The sequence below is a fragment of the Heptranchias perlo genome, chromosome 19 (assembly GCF_035084215.1).
Source record: "Heptranchias perlo isolate sHepPer1 chromosome 19, sHepPer1.hap1, whole genome shotgun sequence".
In the NCBI taxonomy this organism is placed as follows: Eukaryota; Metazoa; Chordata; class Chondrichthyes; order Hexanchiformes; family Hexanchidae; genus Heptranchias; species Heptranchias perlo.
The window spans coordinates 773,763-795,785 of NC_090343.1; the positions used below are offsets into that span (position 1 = coordinate 773,763).

The following is a 22,023-nucleotide window of genomic DNA, read 5'->3' on the forward strand; positions in this document are numbered from 1 at the left end:
GTTTAACGTCTCATCCGAAGGGCGATATCTCCAACAGTACAGCAGTCCCTCACTACTGCAATGGAGAGCCAACCTAGATCATGCACTCAAACTCTGATGTGGGACTTGAACCAACAACTTTCTGATGTGGCGGCACCAGTGCTACCAATGGAGCCAAACTAACCTACAAAAATGCAGAACAGTACTGCTGGTGCCCTATCAGAAACAAGTCACAAGTACCAAAACCACGTCCCTGCTTTGTGTGGCAAAAATAACCCATCTTTACTCACCTAGGTACCCCTGCCGAGATCAAGAAATTCAGAGTGCAACTAAGTGGTTACATGGAGGAAGTGCCATGGGTTTACTAAATTGGGACCATTCTCCTGGACCTCTTCGTTGCAATGCTCTCTTGTGAAAATTAAACCACCATGAATGATTGTCACATTTATTCCAAAATAGCATGAAAATGGTCAGGTGCAAAATTAAAGCCATGTTAAAAATTTTCATCAAACTCCCTATGAAAACATAGCCCCATGCAAAGCACCCTAATTTATACAACTGGCCAGTCTCTAAATGGGTAGCCTTCACTTCAATATACCTAGGCTGGAGTTTCAAACCACAGTAAATAATTTATTTCAGAATCCCTGACAATGAACTCAAGGGTGTGCAGTTATTAGTGAAAATTATCATTGGTTGAAGTAAATATTAGATAACCACTATCACTGTTAGACTGTGCACTTTTTGTTTGAATTGCATTTAATTAAAGTCCTTGGCTGAAGCAAACTCTACATTTACTCTGGATTTCAGATCATTTCTCCATCAGAAATTGTTTTTGGAGATTCTGTCTCATCTTTTAAGTTCCTTCTTTCGATGTCGATCAACCTTTCCCAGACATGCCAACTTGCCTCATCCAATACAGAGCTTCCAAGTTTTAAACTCAATTCAAAGTCGCCAAATTTGCAATGTAAAATCTTGTGTGCACAGGAGGGGGTTTGCAATGTGAGACTCGATAGTGACTGTGGTTGTGTTGCTAATCCTGTCCTTCCGTGGTGCTGTGGATGTCACTCCCCTCTGCCAAAACTGCTCAGTACTTCAGGATCATCCTGGAGAGCAAAGATAACCCCCGACTTCTTTTCTCCATTACCAACTGTCTCCTTAAATTCCTGCTCCCTCCACCCTCACCTCCAACAAGTGCAAGGAGCTCATGGACTTCTTTGTCATTAAGGTTGAGACCATCTGTTCAGCTGCTTTCCCCCTTCCCCACCAAGCCAAACCTCCCCCAGGCTCCCCACCACCCTGAACCCACGTCTCTAGTTTCTCCCCTAACTACCCTCATGCCCTCTTTGAGCTCATCTTGCTCATGAGACTCACCTCCTGCTCCCTCTACCCCATTCAACTAAACCCTGCCACATCAGCAAAAAAGCCCTAACCAAAGTAACAAATGACATCCTCTGTGACTGTGACCATGGTGCACATCCCACCTCATCCTTCTCAACCTCTCTGCACCTCCTCCAAAGTCCTTCTCAGTAGGACGGCCCTCACTTGGTTCCACTCTTATCAATCCAGTTGCAGCCAAAGCATCTCCAGCAATGACTTCTCTTCCTGCTCCGCACTGTTACCTTCGGAATCGCCCAAAGATTATCCTGGTTTCCCTCTTCCTCATCTACATGTCGTCCCTTAGCGACATAGCGCAGACATTTGGACATCTTCCACATGTACGCTGACAACACCCAGCTCAACCTCTTCACCACCAGTCTTGGTGTCTCCGTCGCCTCTGTATCAGACTGCTTGTCCAACATCCAGTCTTGGAACACCTTCTTCTGCTCCCACCACAAACTCTGAACATTTGGCATGGACTCCATCCCCCTCCCCGGCCACTGTTTCACGGCGAACCAGACTGTCCACAACATTCAACCTTGAGCTGAGCTTCCAACACATATCCTCTCCACCACAAAAACCATCTACTTCCACCTCCGTAACATCGCCTGTCTCCACCCCTGCCTCAGCTCATCTGCTGCTGAAACCCTCATTTATGCTTTTATTACCTCCAAACTTGATTTCAACACTTTTCTGGACGGCCTCCCATTCTAAACTTTAGCTCATCCAAATTGCTGCCACCTGTATCCTACCTTGCACCAAGTTCAACTCATCTGTCACTCCTGTATATTGGTTCCCAAATCCCCAACACCTGAAATTTAAAACTCTCATCCTTGTTTTTTAATCCCTTTGTGGCCTCGCCCCTCCCAATCTCTGCAACCTCCCCCAGCCCTACATTCCACCACCACCCCAACTCACCGTTCCTCTGACTCTGGCATCTTGTGCATCACTCCCACTGGCAGCCATACCATCAGCTGTCTAGGCCTCACGCTCTGGAATTCCCTCTCTAAACCTTTCCGTCTCTCCACCTCCCTCGCATCCTTAAAACCTACTTCCGACCAAGCCTTTGGTCACCCCTCCCACTGCCTCCTTCTTTGGCTCAGTGTTCATTTTTTTCATACGGCTCTGTGAAGTGCCTTGGGACGTTTTCCCGAGTTAAAGGCGCTATATAAATGCAAGTTGTTGTTGTTTGCTGTGGGGAGGACAAGGCCAGTACTTGGTTCAACCTAAAAATAATTTGATTGGCATTGTAGTAATCAATTAAATAAATAAAATAGTTATGACAGGGCAGAGGTGTGTTGCCGCTGCAATATGTGGGAGCTACCGGACAGTTTTGTCCAGGGCGACTACATCTGCAATAAGTGTCTGCAGCTCGAGGAACTTCGGCTCCGAGTTGAGGAGCTGGAGTCTGAGCTGCAGACATTGCGATGCATCAAGGAGGGGGAAAGTTACCTGGACACTTTGATCCAGGAGGCAGTCACACCCCTTAAACTAAATACTGTAGAATTGGCACGTGGTCAGGGACAGGAGGGTGTGACTGCGAGTGAGGCAGGTACGGGGATCCAGGAGGGAGCATTGCAGGAGCCTCAGCCTCTGCACTTGTCCAATGGATACGAGGTTCTTGCCGCCCTTGTGCACAAGTGCAGTGACTGCAGGGAGGATGAGCAAACTGGCCACGGCACCGTGGTTCAGGGGACCATTCAAGTGGTGGGAGTAAAAAGGAATGTGGTTGTAGTAGGCGACAGTATAGTTAGAGGGATAGACACTGTTCTCTGCAGCCAAGAGCGAGTGTCCCGAAGGCTGTGTTGCCTACCCGGTGCCAGGGTTAAGGACATCTTCTCAGGGCTGGAGAGAAACTTGGAGTGGGAGGGGGAGGATCCAGTTGTCATGGTCCAAGTAGGTACCAACGACATAGGTAGGATTAAGAAAGAGGTTCTGCTGAGGGAGTTTGAGCAGCTGGGGACTAAAGTAAAAAGCAAAACCACAAAGGTGATAATCTCCGTATTATTACCTGAGACACGAGCAAATTGGCACAGGGTAAATCAGATCAGAGAGATAAATGCGTGGCTCAAGGATTGGTGTGGGAGAAGTGGGTTTAGATTCATGGGGCACTGGCACCAGTACTGGGGAAAGAGGGAGCTGTTCTGCTGGGATGGGCTTCACGTGAACCATGCTGGGACCAGTGTTCTGGCAAACCGAGAAGGCTTTAAACTAAGTAGAGGGGGGGGGCTCAGGTGGGGCGAAGTTTAGATTAATAAAGAGAAAAGACAAGTAGTACAGGAAAGTGATGGGGGTAATGATAAACAGAGTGTGTCAGGAAGGGACAGAGCGTACAAACATAAGAGTGCACTAGCAAATGGGACCGGGGTAGGAAAGAATGGTAAAAAAAACAAAATTAAAGGTTCTTTATCTGAATGCGCGCAGCATTCGTAATAAGATAGATGAATTGACGGCACAAATAGAAACAAATGGGTATGATCTCGTGGCCATTACAGAGACGTGGTTGCAAGGTGACCAAGGTCGGGAGCTAAATATTCAGGGTTATTTAACATTTCGGAAGGATAGAAAAAAAGGTAAAGGTGGTGGGGTAGCTCTGTTAATAAAGGATGAAATTGGTATAATAGTGAGAAATGATCTCGGCTCAGAAGATCAAGATGTCGAATCAATTTGGGTGGAGGTAAGAAATAGCAAGGGAAAGAAATCACTGGTGGGAGTAGTATATAGGCCCCCAAACAGTAGCTACACTGTAGGGCAAAATATTAATCAGGAAATAAGGGGGGCTTGTAAAAAAGGTAATGCAATAATCATGGGCGATTTTAACTTTCACATAGATTGGACAAATCAAATTGGCAAAAATAGCCCTGTGGAGGAGTTCATAGAGTGTATTAGGGACTGTTTCTTAGACCAATGCGTTGGGGAACCAACCAGGGAACAGGCCATTTTGGATCTGGTAATGGGTAACGAAACAGGATTAATTAATGATCTCAAAGTAAAGGATCCCTGGGGAAGCAGTGATCATAATATGATAGAATTTCACATCCAGTTTGAGAGCGAGGATCTTGGGTCTGAAACTACTGTATTAAACTTAAATAAGGACAATTACAAAGGAATGAGGGTGGAATTGGCTAAAGTGGACTGGGTAAACAGATTAGATGGTATGATGGTGGATAAGCAGTGGCAAACATTTAAAAAGATATTTTATGACTCGCAACAAAAATATATCCCTGTGAGGAGGAAAGACTCCACAAAAAGGGTGAACCAACCATGGCTAACTAAGGAAGTCAAGCATGGTATCAGGTTAAAAGAAAAAGCATACAACATGGCAAAGATTACTGGTAAGCCCAAAGATTGGGAAAACTTTAAATACCAGCAAAGGAAGACTAAAAGAATAAAGAGGGTGAAAATAAATTATGAGAGTAAACAAGCAGGAAATATAAAAACTGACAGTAAAAGCTTCTACAAGTATATAAAAAGGAAGAGGGTAGCTAAAGTAAACATTGGTCCCTTAGAGGATGAGACTGGGGAAATAATAATGGAAAACAAGGAAATGACAGTGGAATTGAACAGATATTTTGTATCTGTCTTCACAGTAGAAGACACCAATAACATACCAATAATAGTAGAAAATCAAGGGGCAAAGGGGAGGGAGGAACTAAAAACAATCACTATCACTGGAGAAAAAGTACTGGGTAAACGAATGGGTTTAAAGGCTGACAAGTCCCCTGGACCTGATGGTTTGCATCCGAGGGTTGTATAGGAAGTAGCTACAGAGATAGTGGATGCATTGGTTGTAATCTTCCAGAATTCACTAGATTCTGGAAAGGTCCCAGCGGATTGGAAAACTACAAACGTAACACCCCTATTCAAGAAGGGAGTGAGACAGAAAGCAGGTAACTATAGACCAGTTAGCCTAACATCTGTCCTTGGGAAAATGCTAGAATCCATTATTAAGGAAGTCGTAGCAGGACATTTGGAGACTCATATTACAATCAAGGAGAGTCAACATGGTTTTATGAAGGGGAAATCGTGTCTGACAAATTTATTAGAGTTCTTTGGAGAAGTAACGGGCAGGGTGGATAAAGGGGAACCAATGGATGCAGTATATTTGAATTTCCAAAAGGCATTCGATAAGGTGCCACATAAAAGATTACTGCACTCATGGTGTTGGGGGTAATAAACTGGCACGGATAGAGGATTGGCGAACCAACAGAAAACAAAGAGTCGGGATAAAAGGGTCATTTTCAAAATGGCAAAAAAAACTAGAGGGCGTAGTATATAGGCCTCCTAATAGTTGCAACTCTGCTGGAAGAAGTATTAATCAGGAAATAGTTGGGGCATGTAATAAGGGAACAGCTATAATTATGGGGGATTTTAACTATCATATTAACTGGACAAATCAAATTGGGCAGGGCAGCCTTGAGGAAGAGTTTATTGAGTGTATTAGGGATGGATTTCTTGAGCAGTATGTAACTGATCCTACAAGGGGGCAAGCAACCTTGGACCTGTCTTGTGTAATGAGCCAGGATTAATTAATAATGTCCTAGTTAAGGATCCCCTTGGAATGAGTGACCATAACATGGTTACATTCCATATCCAATTAGAGGGTGAGAAGGTTGGTTCTCAAACAAGCGTACTGAGCTTGAATAAAGGAGACTATGATGGTATGAGAGCGGAATTGATTAAAGTGGACTGGGAAAATAGATTAAAGGGTAAGACGGTACATGAGCAGTGGTGTTCATTCAAGGAGTTATTTTACAACTTCCAAAAAATATATATTCCACGGAGGAAAAAAGGGTGTAAAAGAAATGACAGCCATCCGTGGCTAAGTAAAGAAATTAAGGACAGTATCCAACTAAAAACAAGGACATATATGGTAGCCAAACTTAGTGGGAGGATAGAAGATTGGGAAGTCTTCAAAAGACAGCAAAAAGTAACTAAAGGATTGATTAAGAAAGGGAAGATAGATTATGAAAATAAATTAGCAAAAAATATAAAAACAGATAGCAAGAGTTTCTACAGTTATATAAAAAGAAAAAGGGTGGCTAAGGCAAACGTAGGTCCCTTAGAGGATGAGACCGGGAAATTAATGGTGGGAAACATGGAGATGGCAAAAATGCTGAACAAATATTTTGTTTCAGTCTTTACGGGAGAGGACACTAAGAATATCCCAACACTGGACAAACAGGGGGCTCGAGGGGGGGAGGAGCTAAATAAGATTAAAATCACTAAGGAATTGGTACTCAGTAAAATAATGGGACTCAAGGCGGATAAATCCCCTGGACCTGATTGCTTACATCTGAGGGTCTTGAGGGAAGTGGCAGTAGGGATTGTGGATGCTTTGGTAATAATTTTCCAAAATTCTCTGGACTCGGCAAAGGTCCCGGCAGATTGGAAAACTGCTAATGTAACACCCTTATTTAAAAAGGGTAGTAGACAGAAGGCTGGAAATTATAGACCAGTTAGCCTAACATCTGTGGTGGGTAAAATTTTGGAATCTATTATTAAGGAGACAGTAGCGGAACATTTGGATCAACATAATTTAATAGGACAAAGTCAGCATGGCTTTACGAAGGGGAAGTCCTGTCTGACAAATTTGCTTGAGTTCTTTGAGGACATAACATACAGGGAGGATAAAGGGGAACCAGTGGACGTAGTGTATTTAGACTTCCAGAAGGCATTCGACAAGGTGCCACATAAAAGATTATTGCTCAAGATAAAGAATCACTGGATTGGGGGTAATATTCTGGCATGGGTGGAGGATTGGTTATCTAACAGGAAGCAGAGAGTTGGGATAAATGGTTCATTCTCGGACTGGCAACCAGCAGCCAGTGATGTTCTGCAGGGGTCGGTGCTGGGTCCCCAACTCTTTACAATCTATATTAACGATTTGGAGGAGGGGACCGAGTGTAACATATCAAAGTTTGCAGATGATACAAAGATGGGAGGGAAAGTAGAGAGTGAGGAGGACATAAAAAACCTACAAGGGGATATAGACAGGCTGGGTGAGTGGGCGGAGATTTGGCAGATGCAATACAATATTGGAAAATGTGAGGTTATGCACTTTGGCAGGAAAAATCAGAGAGCAAGTTATTATCTTAATGGCGAGAAACTGGAAAGTACTGCAGTACAAAGGGATCTGGGGGTCCTAGTGCAAGAAGATCAAAAAGTTAGTATGCAGGTGCAGCAGGTGATCAAGAAGGCCAATGGAATGTTGGCTTTTATTGCTAGGGGGATAGAATATAAAAACAGGGAGGTATTGCTGCAGTTATATAAGGTATTGGTGAGACCGCACCTGGAATACTGCATACAGTTTTGGTGTCCATACTCAAGAAAAGACATACTTGCTCTCAAGGCAGTACAAAGAAGGTTCACTCGGTTAATCCCGGGGATGAGCGGGTGGACATATGAGGAGAGGTTGAGTAGATTGGGACTCTACTCATTGGAGTTCAGAAGAATGAGAGGCGATCTTATTGAAACATATAAGATTGTGAAGGGGCTTGATCAGGTGGATGCGGTAAGGATGTTCCCAAGGATGGGTGAAACTAGAACTAGGGGGCATAATCTTAGAATAAGGGGCTGCTCTTTCAAAACTGAGATGAGGAGAAACTTCTTCACTCAGAGGGTAGTAGGTCTGTGGAATTTGCTGCCCCAGGAAGCTGTGGAAGCTACATCATTAAATAAATTTAAAACAGAAATCGACAGTTTCCGAGAAGTAAAGGGAATTAGGGGTTACGGGGAGCGGGCAGGAAATTGGACATGAATTTAGATTTGAGATTAGGATCAGATCAGCCATGATCTTATTGAATGGCGGAGCAGGCTCGAGGTGCCAATTGGCCCACTCCTGCTCCTATTTCTTATGTTCTTATGTAACTAGTGGGCGGGGTGCCACTTAAAGTACTTGAACAGGTATTTCAGGTTGTTTACAGACCTGATTAACATGATATTTTAGGAGGGATCAGATTTTGCAATTACCTGAGACTGTTTCCCGTACTGGGGGAAACACTCCCAGTTCAAATGGACATGTTGCAGCCATCAGCCCGTGGCAGCTGCAAAGGTGCATTTGACAGGTATGGGTGGGGAGACCCTCATTCATTGCAGGAGGCCACTCTGTCACTTTGGACAAAGTATGACCTCCACCACCCTCCTCCTAACAATCAAATGCATGAACTTGCACACTTAACCCGGTGTCCAGACACATTTACCTACCTTGCGGACCCCCTCAAACTTCCGGATGGGGGCCACCGTAGCTGCCGTCATGACCTCCTCGGAGGGCGAACAGCATCACCAGCCTCGCCGGCCACGCTGTCCACCTCTGACACGTGGAGCTCCACAACACAGTGCTGTGACACATCCACCTGCACAGCAGGAGGGAGGGCAACAGCAGAGAGAGATACGTCGCAGAGGGCACTACCCTCGCCACAGGGTCCACAGACTGAGGCTCAGCTTCCTGGACCTCTCTGAGCAGCAGTGCACACGGAGGCTCAGAGTCACTCGACATGTAGTCATGGACGTCTGCAGCCTCCTTCATGCCGAGCTGCTCCCGGCTGGCCCGAGCACCATCTTCTTACCTGTCACTGTCAAAGTCACCACTGCCCTCAACAACTTCTCCTCCGCATCCTTCCAGGGTGCAACCGGGGACATCGCCGACGTCTCTCAGTCGTCTGCACAAAAGAGCCCTGCAAATACACCTACACCCACTCTGCAGTGACACAATGGGTGGCATCAAGTGTGCGTGTTCATGGTGAACCCCATGAAAGGGACCTATTCCACAAGCCAGTCAAGAATGGGCAAGACGTGGCAGTAGTGGTGATAATAATATTTATTATGCATGTGAAACAAAACAAAAGAAATGAAAAACATAGTCAGACACCCTTGTGCATTCCCTTTGTGCTCACAAAACCTTCGCCTTGCGTTTCCGGGAACCCCTACGTGGTGCTACTCCTGTGGCTTCAGCAGAGGTAGTGGCAGGTTGCTCTTGTCCATGCCTTGACCGATGAGATGCTTTGGGCCGACGCCCTCTGGGTTTGGGTGCCTGTGTGGGCCCCTCCAAAGACTGCTCCACCTGCACCTGTGCAGGGGCAGACTCAGCCACCTGGAGAGGGGGCAGCATTGCGGGTACTGGTTGAGAGGGGGGTAACGGGTGAGACGTGGAAGCGCTTTGAGCGGCGTCCCCACTTCCATGTCCCCTTTCGCCATCATCCCTCTCGTGGCCCAGGCCCACATCACTCCTTCCACCCTGCTGGATGGCAGTTTGGAGGGCTTGTGTGAGGCCTTGAAAGGCCACCTGTAAAGTATCTGTCAGCCTGTTCAAGGCGGCAGAATGTTGCTCACCCTGAATCCGAACGGCCGTTGTCAGGGCCTCAATGGACTCATTGTTGAGCCGTGCTTGACGCTCGAGGGAGGCTAGCCTTTCCTCCACCGCAGACATTCCCGCACCTACCCGCGACACTATCTCAGAGATGCCTTCACGTCCCTGCGACACTATCTCGGAGATACCCTCCTGTACCTGTGCCACCATTCCCCTCGTGCAGGAGCTGGACTCCTCCATCCTCTGCGCGATTGTGGAGAGTGCGCGTGGCACCTGTTCCAGCACCTCGGCAATGTGCTGCTGCCCCTCGATGACTCTCCTTTTCATGGCTGGCCCCCAGGGTTCAGCATCTGGGTCCAGCTGAGCAGAGCCTGGAGAAGAGTGCTCCCACCGACACGGACTCTCCACGGCTGCCCCTGCCACCAGGGTCTGCTCGTGCTCACATGTGCGTGGTGACTCACCAGTTGCAAGCCCAACTAAGTGAGGACGGGGACCCACCTAGGTGTGTGTATCTGCGCTGGTGGATGCATGTCTCAGATGTGATGATGGACCCTCAGGTCCTCTGAGGAATCGCCCTCCACACTCACGGCGCTCGCAGATGGGCCTGCAAGAGAACAGAAAGCAATATTAAGCATGTGGACAGATGTTGAGGTGCTGCAGATACCAAGTGATGCTAAGATCATTCGCTATCATGAGTGCAGAGTGTTAGCTTTCTGTCACCGGCCATTTGTGCAATCCCAGCCTCGGCATCCGCCACGGACAGGCACTCCAGCGTGCGGCTGATGTCCAACGCCTGATGCTCCGCGTCCGTTAGGACCACCTGGTGTGGCGGGCCCCCTCTGGTCCGTGCCCTCTCCCGGGCATTCTGGCATCTCTTCTCCTATCAAGGCAAAACACAGAGGCGTGATTGAGTGATGGTTGCATGGTGAGCCGCTGCATGCATTGGTGTGGGTGGGGTTGAGCGTGAGGGAGATGCATGGGAGGATGCGTGTGCAACATAGCCATGATATTGTATGAGGATTGGGTTGAGTGGTAGTGTTCGAATGGGGACAGGGGCGGTGAGTACGTGCAGGCAAGGTGAGGATGATTGTTGAGTGGATGTGAGGAGTGATGCGAGAGCGCTGTGGTGGCAGTGCAGAAGGGGTTGTGTGGTGGTGGAGGTGATGTGGAAGACGGAGTGTGGGAGAATGCGTAAGTATACTCACTTTGCCTAACCTGGTTCGATCATTAAATCTCTTCCGGCACTGGACCCAGGTTCGTGCCACATTGCCGCAGCTGGTGACCTCCTCGGCCACCTCCAGCCATGCCTTCTTCGTGGTGGAGGGAGGGCACTTCCTCCCATCAGACGGGAAAAATATTTCCCTCCTCCTCCTCACCCCATCCAGCAGCAGCTGGAGTGAGGAGTCTGAAAATCTTGGGGCAGCCTTCCCTCTGGCCTGCTCCATGGTCCAGCATTGGTTGTTTGCTGCAGGAGGAGCATTGGTGGACTGCCCCTTTAAATAGAGCTCCTCCAGCTGACAGACCTTACTGCACATGCGCAGTCTGCCCGCCTGCTGCGCAGCTTACCAGCAGGAAACCCGGAAGCAAAGGTAAGTGGCTCCAATTATCCTGTAATTGCGTGCTGAGCACACTGATTTCACCGGGCGCGTTACCCACGTGCCCAGTCAACCCCCTGCTGAGAACCCGCCGCCCTGCTAATATCGAGCCCAAAGTGTCTGCAAAGGGATATTGACAGGTTAAGCGAATGGGCAAAAGTTTGGCAGATGGAATATAATGTGGGAAAATGTGAAGTCATCCACTTTGGGAGGAAAAATAAAAAAGCAAAATATTATTTGAATAGAGAAATACTACAAAATGCTGCAGTACAGAGGGATCTGGGTGTCCTCGTACATAAAACACAAAAAGTCAACATACAGGTGTGGCAGGTAATCCGGAAGGAAAACGGAATATTGGCCTTTATTTCAAGGGGGATGGAGTATAAAAACAGGGAAGTCAATAGAAGGCAGAAGTTTCATGAAGTGAAAGTATCATTTCTGTAATCATGTGTACAGGGTACTGGCGAGACCACATCTGGAGTACTGCGTACAGTTCTGGTGCCCTTATTTAAGGAAGGACATACTTGCCTTGGTGGCAGTACAGAGAAAGTTCACTGGGTTGATTCCGGGTATGGAAGGGTTGTCTTATGAGGAAAGATTGAACAGGTTGGGTCTATACTCATTGGAGTTTAGAAGAATGAGAGGAGATCTTATTGAAACATATCAGATTCTGAGGGGACTCGATAGGGTAGATACTGAAAGGATGTTACCCCTCACGGGGGAATCTAAAACTAGGGGGCATAGTCTCTGAATAAGGGGTCGCCCATTTAAGATGGAAATGAGGAGGAATTTCTTCTCCCAGAGGATCGTGAATCTTTGGCATTCTTTACCCCAAAAAGCTGTGGAGGCTGAGTCATTGAATACATTCAAGGCTGAGTTCGACAAATTTTTGATCAGCAAGGGAGTCAAAGGATATGGGGAAAGGGCGGGAAAGTGGAGTAGAGGTAAAAATCAGATCAGCCATGATCACATTAAATGGCGGAGCAGGCTTGAAGGGCCAAATGGCCTACTCCTGCTCCTATCTTTTATGGTCTTATGGTCACTAACCTTCTTCCATTTTAGTGTTGGCGATCAGCATTTGTCGCAGATGCTTCATAAGCCCTGGCCAGGAAAATGAGCTGAACAGTAGAGATGTGTCCGACATCTGTGGAATGTTCATCAGGCTCAGTAATTTGTACTCAGGATGTGTCACCAAACTCTCCATCAAATCACCTACAGACAAAGAAAAAGCAGCAAAGATCAGCAGCTAACTTTAGGATGATTGATTTATACTCTCTGGTCTGCAGTTGACTGTGATAATTCAATATTTTCTTTTAAACTGAGCAGTCTAGGTGAAAAACCAAAGCCCATAAAGGATTGAAAACCAAGGTTGAAAACAGCAAAAGGTAAATGATTAAGTGGTGATTTGACAGTGCCAACATTGGGTTTTTAAAACCTGCAGATTGTAGGAAGGAGGACTAAGGGAAGTATGGAGTTTACAGTCTGGAGAAGAAAAGGTTGTAGTAAAAGATGGCGCAATGACTGAATTTTGAAACAGTGAGTGTAGTGAGGAGGAACATCACGCAGTGTCGAAGTGAGGCACTGAGGGTGCAAATCCATGTACCAATCTCTGTGGTACCGTTCACTGATGCTCTAATGCATTGTCCAGTAGACCGCTTCATTCTCCAGAACATCTGGGCAATCTGTTCCCTAGGCGACATCATCCTAAGGCATGGGATCAGGATCCACACGTACGCTGATGACATCCAGCTCTATTTCTCCACCACCTCCCTTGCCCCATCCGTTGGCTCTGTGTTGTCAAACTGCCTGTTGGGCACCCAGTCTTGAATGAGCTGCAATTTCCTCCAGTTAAACATTGGGAGACTGAAGCCACAAATGCGGTACATTCACCACAGATCCATCCTCCTGCCCAGCCGTGGTGACAGCTTGAAGGTGACTGTGTCCCAACTACTAAACATAGCGTATTATCCCAACCTGATTTAACCCAAGCGTGAGAAAGCACGCAGGAGGACGTGTGCTCGTGCTCACTGGAAACAGAGTGCAAGGGACAAAGAGTCCACGCGTGCAAAGGAGAGCATGCAAGAGAGAATGCACGAGAGAAAGAGCGAGAGATAGTGAGCATGAGTGCACAAACATACAAAGGAAAAGAGTGCATGTGTTAGTGAGGTGCGACAGCACGTGCAAGAAAGAGTGGTACAAATTCTCATGCATGCACATGAGAGTGAGCATATTAGACAGAGACTATGTGTGCGAGTGTTATTGTTATGGGGATAGGGGTGAGTACGCCTTAAATTTCACATTAGTCACTGACTATATGTAATGTGACTAAATGCTTCAGCAATTGGCTGAAACGTTCGTTGGGACAACACACATGATTACAGAAATTATACTTTCACTTCATGAAACTTCTGCCTTCTATTGACAAATATTCTCCTTTTCCTCAGTAAATGTGGAACAGTCTGCCTCTTACTTACCTTTCGGGAAAGGGACAACAGAATCTAAAGGCCTGGGGAAAAGAATGAAAGGGAAAGAGCAGAGCGGATAAAACTGGCTTTCTTCTTACCAAGAGGATTTGTGCCATACTCTGACACATGCCATCGGGTATACACTGGCTGCAAGACACTCCCGAGCTGGTGAGCCATTACTTTATTGATGTCGGTGAAGGAGATCTGCTTTATGTTCATCAGCTGGGAGCAAATCTTGTGAACAGTATCATTCTCGTGAATGAGAAGGGCATCCGATGATTGATACAAGTGAGACAGCGTCAGCACTGTGTTATAATTCTGGACAATAACCTGACAAAGAACAAAATGCTCCTTCAGAGAAAAAGAAATGTAGGAACACGAAGAGGTCACATGGTCCCTACTGCCCTCTGCATTATCCAGGCCCAATTAAATTTCTACCATGTTCCTACTCCAAACCCATTTCTGTTTATACCAATGATACTCACAACATGGTCTGTAGGCCAGCTGCAACCCAACTCCTCATCAACTAATTCCTAGCATCAAGGATTAAGTTATGAGGAAAGATTGGAAAAACCTGAGCTTTTCAGCCTTGAAAAGGAGAGAAAGTTAAGTATAAAAGATAGCGAATGGTATAGAAAAGATATTTCTGGAACCACTAACTGACAGTAAGACAGGAGCACAGGTGCAAACCAGCAAGTTATTCTTCACACAAAGAGTGATCAACATGTGGAATAGACTTCTGGGTAGAATATTAGAGGCAAAAACCATTAAATATTTAAGACGTGGATGCTGCAATGGAGCCAGGAGGAACCTGTAGGCTTTTCTCCTTTAGTAATCTATCATTCACACCTTGTCTGGCTTTGAAATGTTTAGTTCAGAGTCAATGCTTTTTCATCTATTTCTCTTGCACTTCTACAAAAGCGACCAATGGGGAAAAAAAACTAGATAAGGAAGCAGAAAGGAGAGCAAGAGGGACAAGGAGTGAAGGAAAGGAAAAAGAACTTGCAGCTTTCACTGCCTCGGGACTTTCCAAATTGCTTCACAGCCAATGGAATACTTCTAAAGTGTAGTCACTGTTCTTCGAATAGTGCCATGCAATCTTTTACATTGGGCTTGATTTAACATCTCATCCAAAAGACGGCATTTCCGACAGTGCTACACTCCCCGAGTGCTGTCAGCCTGGATTTTGTGCTCAAGTCTCTGAAGTAGGACTTGAACCAACAATTTTCCAACTCAGAGGCGAGTGGGCTATCCACTGAGCCATGGCTAACACCTGCAATGGCTGGACAGACTCCTTCTATGCTAAATTCTGATTCTCTGGGACACGGTTAGGAGGCAGCGCAATCTGCAGGACAGCTCTATTAAAAAATAAAGGACCAATAGTATTAATAGAAATATTGAACCTACAGATCCACTCTTTTCTGTGCCATTCCCAATCCCATCTAAACACAATACGACTCATTACTGCATTGAGTGTAGTCCCTGAAACAGGACTTTGCCTGGGATTGTGGCACTGCCGAACGGAACAGGTTACCCACACTCTTGATTTTGGTTGCTGCACGGCCCAGACAGTAGAGAGAAATTTCAGACTCTCAAAAATGAATTGTAGAAAGATAAAAGAACAAATGGTTGACATCGAGTCACAGGCAGTTAATTTATCTCCGGGTGTTGCTGGAACTCGTTTGATTAAATTATTTTATTTCAGTAAATATCATTCTGCATCTATCCCAATGTAAGTGGGTCAGTGCAACTGCACATACTTATCAACACCAGATATCTATCTTACCTCTCCAGTTCCATAAGGCCAGGTGAGCTGATTCAATATGAATGAGTTTGGGTAGGTATCCCTTAAGCATCGAGTGACGTAAGTTCCCAGCCCAGATCCGGTGCCTCCAGCCAGACTCATCATTGTAAAAAAGCCACCGAGCCGGTCACACTTCTCAACTTCCTGTCGGACCAAGTTCATCACAATTTCTTCATGCCGAGGACCATGAACACAGAACCTGAGCATCAAAACACAAAGGAAACAACATTTCATGGGTGCTTAGGTGAGGGGAAAACTGAGAGTTGCCTGTTGAAACCATGCAGAGTATTTCAGACTGCTTTTAAATAATAGTCTTTATTAAAGCTAGTCTTGGGATCATGTACGTGTCAGCTTGGCTCAGTTCAGTTCTCACCTCCGGGTTAGAGAGCTGCAGATTCATACAATCAAACGAGAGGGCTGTAGGTAACTGCAGAACCCGGCATAAGCACCTTGAGGAGAGAATGGGGCTGAGGAACAGGGAAGAACTGCTGCTTAGAAAATGCCCATCTCTGATCAATGCGCCAAAGCAATGAAACAATAAGTGGCTTAGATACACGGTCAGTGTACAGACATATCCATTTATAAATACTTAAGACTGACTGACACTTCAGTAAATTACATTTTCCTTTAACAATATATTAAAAGTCACTGCATATCAGTATTATTGCGAGGGACTTTGAGTCTGTTTGGTTTCTCAATGAAAAAAAGGATCCTAAAGGAAAGGTGACAGGTCAGCGGGTGTTATGGTGGGGCCACTTATCTGTTCTTACCCATTTGCCCAGTTGTTTCCGGATCCTTGTTTCTGGCAGAAGTATGATTGATCTCCGTATCTCCACCGTCCTGATTTGGCAGCTTTGGACAAAGTGCGACCGATGACCTTTGGTTCCATGTCCACTAGTACAGCTCGAGCTACCGGCACTGCTGGAAATCACCCAACTACTTAGTTCTGGGTAAATTACAATAAAGTATTTAAAAATACACAATCCAGGTGATGAACTATGGCTGAGAAGTTTTTCACCTCAGGACCCGAGTCTGAATTGTTCAGAGTTCAAAAACCCAGGAGAAGGCTGAAGCCCCATAGCTCAAGACAACACCTTGGATGGGGGAAGCAGTGGTTAGGTGGAACTCACCCTGTACATTGTAGCAGGAAGGAAAGACTGAAGGACCCAGGAGTGGTCCTGGTAAACAATGAGCTCAAGGACAAGATGGTGCAGGGAGTCTGGAATAAAAGGGGCAGTGGCAGCATGGAAATGAAATTGGCCATGAACCATAGAAAGGTTACAGCATGGAAGGAGGCCATTCGGCCCATCGAGTCCGCGCCGGCTCTATGCAAGAGCAATCCAGCTAGTCCCACTCTCCTAGTGAAAGGAAACAGAGAGTAGTGGTGAACAGTTGTTTTCAGACTGGAGGAAGATATACAGTGGTGTTCCATGGGGTCGGTGCTGGGACCACTGCTCTTTTTGATAAATATTAATGATTTGGACTTGGGCGTACAGCGCACGATTTCAAAATATGCAGATGACACAAAACTTGGAAGTGCAGTAAACAGTGAGGACGATAATGATAGACTTCAAGAGGACATAGACAGGCTAGTGGAATGGGTAGACACGAGGCAGATGATATTTAATGCAGAGAAGTGCGAAGTGATACATTTTGGCAGGAAGAATGAGGAGAGGCAATATAAACTAAATGGTACAATTCTAAGGGAGTTGCAGGAACAGAGACCTAGGGGTATACGTATGCAAATCTTTGAAGGTGGCAGGGCAGGTTAAAGCAGTTAGAAAAGCTACAGGATTCTGGGCTTTATAAATAAAGGTATAGAGTACAAATGCAAGGAAGTTATGTTGAACCTTTATAAAACACAGGTTCGGCCACAATTTAGTAATGGTGCAAAGGCCTTAGAGAGGGTGCAGAAAGGATTTACTAGAATGGTTCCAGGGATGAGGGACTTCAGTTATGTGGATAGACTGGAGAAGCTGGGATTGTTCTCCTTAGAGCAGAGAAGGTTGAGAGGAAATTTGATAGAAATGTTCAAAATCATGAAGGGTTTAAATAAAGTAAACAAAGAGAAACTGTTCGTAGGGTTGAGAACCAGAGGAGACAGATTTAAGTTGATTGTCAAAAGAACCAAAGGCAACATGAGGAAAAACTTTTTTTACGCAGTGAGTAGTTATGATCTGGAATGGGCAGCCTGAAAAGGCGGTGGAAGCAGATTCAATCGTGGCTTTCAAAAAGAAATTGGATAAATACTTGAAGGGAAAAAATCTGCAGGGCTACGGGGAAAGAGCGGGGTAATGGGCCTAACTAATTGCTCTTATAAAGAGCCAGCATGAGCTCGATGGGCTGAATGGCCTCCTTCTGTGCTGTAACAATTCTATTCTATGGTTCTAGGAGTCTCAAATTCCAAATAAACGGTCTGTCCTACATATAAACTGCATTGCTCCTGTTTAAATAGTATATAACTCCTCCAGTGGTGGGGGGGGGGGGGGTGAAAACGCCATCACTCACTTCTGTTTCTCCACAGGTGCTGCCTGACCTGCTACGTATTCCAGCTTTCTCGGTTTTTGTTTTTATAATTCTTCCAGGATAGCTTATTTGTAAATGTTTTTTTATATAATGGGTACAGCATCTGGCTATTCCTCAATTGACTAGTTTTGTCACTAAGCTTATTTAATATATTGGTAGCAATATGTTATAGCAAAAAAAGAGAATACACTTAAATGTTGTGAACAAACTTGCTCACCTCAGATAGTTCCCAACACCAGTGGTAGATCTGCAAATCACTCACAAAGCAGGTTTAGAAACAAAATCACACTGCATTGCCAGATTTCTTTTTAGAGTTTAAGTGGACACAATTTGGAAGTTTTACAAACCATTAGACTTTACCAAAATCCAAGTGACAGCATTCGACAGTCACCAGATGTTGCAGAAATGTTCCTTACTGTTGTTGCCATTGGGTTCCTGGCTGCTGAAGAACCTCTCCTGTGAAACTGTTCGGTAACATTCGCTCTCGGGTTTTGAGCACTGACCGTGTCCACTCTGCGAATCTCTGCTGACCACTTCAAACAGTTCTTTGCCTACTTGGTTCCCACATTGGCCGAGCTGCACCACCACGACCGACATAGTGTCTGTAGCCGCCGCACCTGATCACACACAAAAAACTGGGAATCATTAAACCGATTTCTGAAATAGCTTCAGTTTCAAATATTATCCTTGTCAATTCTTTTTTATAAAGATACTGTAATACAGATTTATTTAACTCAAGCCCTCACCTTCTAGTATGATTTACAAGGCAATTAAAGTCTGGATTAAAAGTGCAAGAATTGGTGGGTATATATTTGACTAATTCTGTGCCGGCATGGTTGATGATTCAGCAAGCGTTACACTGATACCACCGTACGTGACTGGTGCAAAACTACTTCACTACCTAAACAAAGGAAATATTAACTCCAGCCACTCACTGCCCTGTCACCCATCGCAGGTGCCTTTATCATCCTGTGTAGGGCCACTTGGACATGGCTGCCAAGCACTGCCAGCAACCATGGAACCGGGCCCAAGCACTGAGCACCTTCAGGAGAGCAGGGCAGTGATGGCAAATCACCCAGTACCAGGGGCCGGGCCGCCTAGGAGATGCTCATCGATATGGAAGAGTAAAGCAGGCGGCAATCCGCCACTCGGGGACTTGCTGCAATGTTGGTGGTTCTGAGTGAAAAACAATCGTATGGAGTGATGGAGACTCACAGTCTGGGGGGGGGGGGGGGGGGGGGGGGGGGGGAGGGGGAGGGGAGGCGGTGCCTCGGTCTGCGCGCTCTCACCGGCCATGGACTCGCGCCCAGCAGCAATTCCCAGCCTGCAACGTGCTTCAAAACCGCCGCTAACTCATCTGCGCATGCGCTGGACCAGAGGACACAGCGCGCGGCGAACTCAGCCAATGGGACACTGGCACCCCCCCCCCCCATTCACAACTCCACCCCCTCCCACTCACAACTCCACCCCCTCCCACTCACAACTCCACCCCCTCCCACTCACAACTCCACCCCCTCCCACTCACAACTCCACCCCCTCCCCCTCTCTGCACTTCCCAATCCACACCCCCACCCCCACTCCACCCCCTCACCACTCCACCCCCTCCCCCCCAGCTCCCCCCACTCCCTCTCACCCACACTCACCACTCCACCCCACCATTCCCTCCCCCACTTACCCCTCCACCTCTTCTCCCACTCACCCCTCCAACCCCTCCCCCCCCCACCACTCACTACTCCACCCCTCCCCCACACTCCTTCCCCCCACTCACCCCTCCTTCCCTTCCCCACTTACCCCTTCATCCACTTACCCCCACCCCAACTCACCCCTGCCCCTCCACTCCCATCAATCCCACACCAACATGGATTGCTCTTAACTGCTCTCTAAAATGGCCTAGCGAGCCACTCAGTTGTTAGGGATGGGCAATAAATTCCAGCCTTCTCAGTGAACACCCACATCCTGAGAGTGAATAAAAACAAAGTGTGACTTATGTGCAAAGCATGTAGCGTGCCTGGGTTGTACAATAACCCCTTCTGCTCCTGATAAGATTACTGGAACTAGCACAAGGTGCCTCATACTCTCTCCAACTGATAGATAAATAACACAGATAGATGATATATCAATTATAGTAAAAGAATACTTGATTTCTCACCAGTACTTTTAGGTGTTTCAAAAATATTAAGTGTCCCAAAATATTGATATTTTTCTGACATTCATCTGCAAGGAAAAGCTCTCATGAGTGTGGAATCTCAGCATGTTTCCACTAGCCCAGCTCGTACACTGCCTGCTGAAGCAGAGACTCCTCCAACCTGGGTTATATACGTCTCAACTATTTTGACAAAAAAACACAGCAACTTGCATTTATACCACTTTTAGCGTAGATCTCCCAAGCTTTAGGCTCTAAACTCTGGAATTCCCTCCCTAAACCTCTCCACCTCTCTCTCCACCTTTAAGACGCCCCTTAAAAACTACCTTTTTGACCAAGCTTTTGGTCACCTGTCCTAATATCTCTATGTGGCTCGGTGTCAAATTTTGTCTGATTATGCTCCTATAAAGAACCTTGGGACGTTTTACTATGTTAAAGGTGCTATATAAATGCAAGTTGTTGTTGTTATCTCTGGTGGTGTAGTGTTGGTATGACTAAAGGCCTCAGTGCTCCAGGCAGAGAGGGGGAATTTCTGCTTCTGATTGCTATTCAGTGACCTCTGTTGCAACCAGCATTGGGTTCAGCTGTGATGCACTCCATGGTTGTACCACTGCAGTCCATGTAGTACTCCCATGATGGTGTTAGATAGGGAATTCCAGGATTTAGACCTAGTGACAATGAAACAACAATGGTATATGTCCAAGTCAAGATGGTGTAAGACTTGGAGGTGAACCTGCAGGTGATGGTGTTCCAATGACGTTGTTTCTCTTGTCCTTTTTCGATGGTAGAGGTCAATGAGCTGGGAGATGGTGTCAAAGTAAACTTGGAGAGTTTGTGCAGTGCATCCTGTGTGACAACTTATGAAACGTCTTTTGAAAATCCATATATATTACATCCACTGGTTCACCCTTATCTACCCTGCTAGTTACACCCTCAAAAAACTCTTAATATGATTAGGCAGAGTCAAATCTATTATGATTTTCTAAGTACCCTGTTACCACATCTTTAATAATAGATTCTGGCATTTTCCATACCACTGATGTCAAGCTAACTGACCAGAAGAGATAGGAGCAGGAGTAGGCCATTCGGCCGCTCGAGCCTGCTCCGCCATTCAATGAGATCATGGCTGATCTGATTTTTACCTCAACTCCACTTTCCCGCCCTTTCCCCATACCCTTTGACTCCCTTGCTGATCAAAAATTTGTCCAACTCAGCCTCGAATGTATTCAATGACTCAGCCTCCACACCTTTCTGGGGTAAAGAATTTCAAAGATTCACGACCCTCTGGGAGAAGAAATTCCTCCTCATTTCCGTCTTAAATGGGCAACCCTTTATTCTGAGACCATGCCCCCTAGTTTTAGACTCCCCCATGAGGGGTAACATCCTCTCAGCATCTACCCTATGGAGTCCCCTCAGAATCTTGTATGTTTCAATAAGATCTCCTCTCATTCTTCTAAACTTCATAGTATAGACCCAACCTGTTCAATCTTTCCTCATAAGACAACCCTTCCATACCCAGAATCAACCGAGTGAACCTTCTCTGAACTGCCTCCAATGCAAGTATGTCCTTCCTTAAATAAGGGCACCAGAACTGTACGCAGTACTCCAGGTGTGGTCTCACCCTGTACAGTTGTAGCATGACTTCCCTGCTTTTATACTCCATCCCCCTGGAAATAAAGGCCAATATTCCGCTCGCCTTCTGGATTACCTGCTGCACCTGTATGTTGACTTTTTGTGTTTCATGTACGAGGACACCCAGATCCCTCTGTACCGCAGCATTTTGTAGTATTTCTCCATTCAAATAATATTTTGCTTTTTTATTTTTC

The 22,023-nt window shown here is 46.1% G+C and overlaps 1 protein-coding gene across 5 annotated transcripts in view; it reads right to left on the reverse strand.

The window, feature by feature from the left end:
- Positions 1-22,023, reverse strand: part of tubd1 (tubulin, delta 1) — a 43,149-nt gene that overhangs the window by 8,475 nt on the left and 12,651 nt on the right. For 2 of the 5 annotated variants that reach the window (XM_068000126.1, XM_068000129.1), the window contains exons 2-6: positions 18,471-18,671; positions 16,299-16,449; positions 15,511-15,727; positions 13,823-14,054; positions 12,307-12,471 (exon numbers count right to left, since the gene is read on the reverse strand). In XM_068000126.1, the coding sequence (XP_067856227.1) occupies positions 12,307-12,471; positions 13,823-14,054; positions 15,511-15,727; positions 16,299-16,449; positions 18,471-18,651 (946 nt within the window). In that variant the 5' untranslated portion in view covers positions 18,652-18,671. Of the gene's footprint in view, positions 1-12,306; positions 12,472-13,822; positions 14,055-15,510; positions 15,728-16,298; positions 16,450-18,271; positions 18,358-18,470; positions 18,690-22,023 lie in introns of those variants that run through there. The other 3 variants (XM_068000128.1, XM_068000127.1, XM_068000130.1) reach the window with 3 other exon arrangements.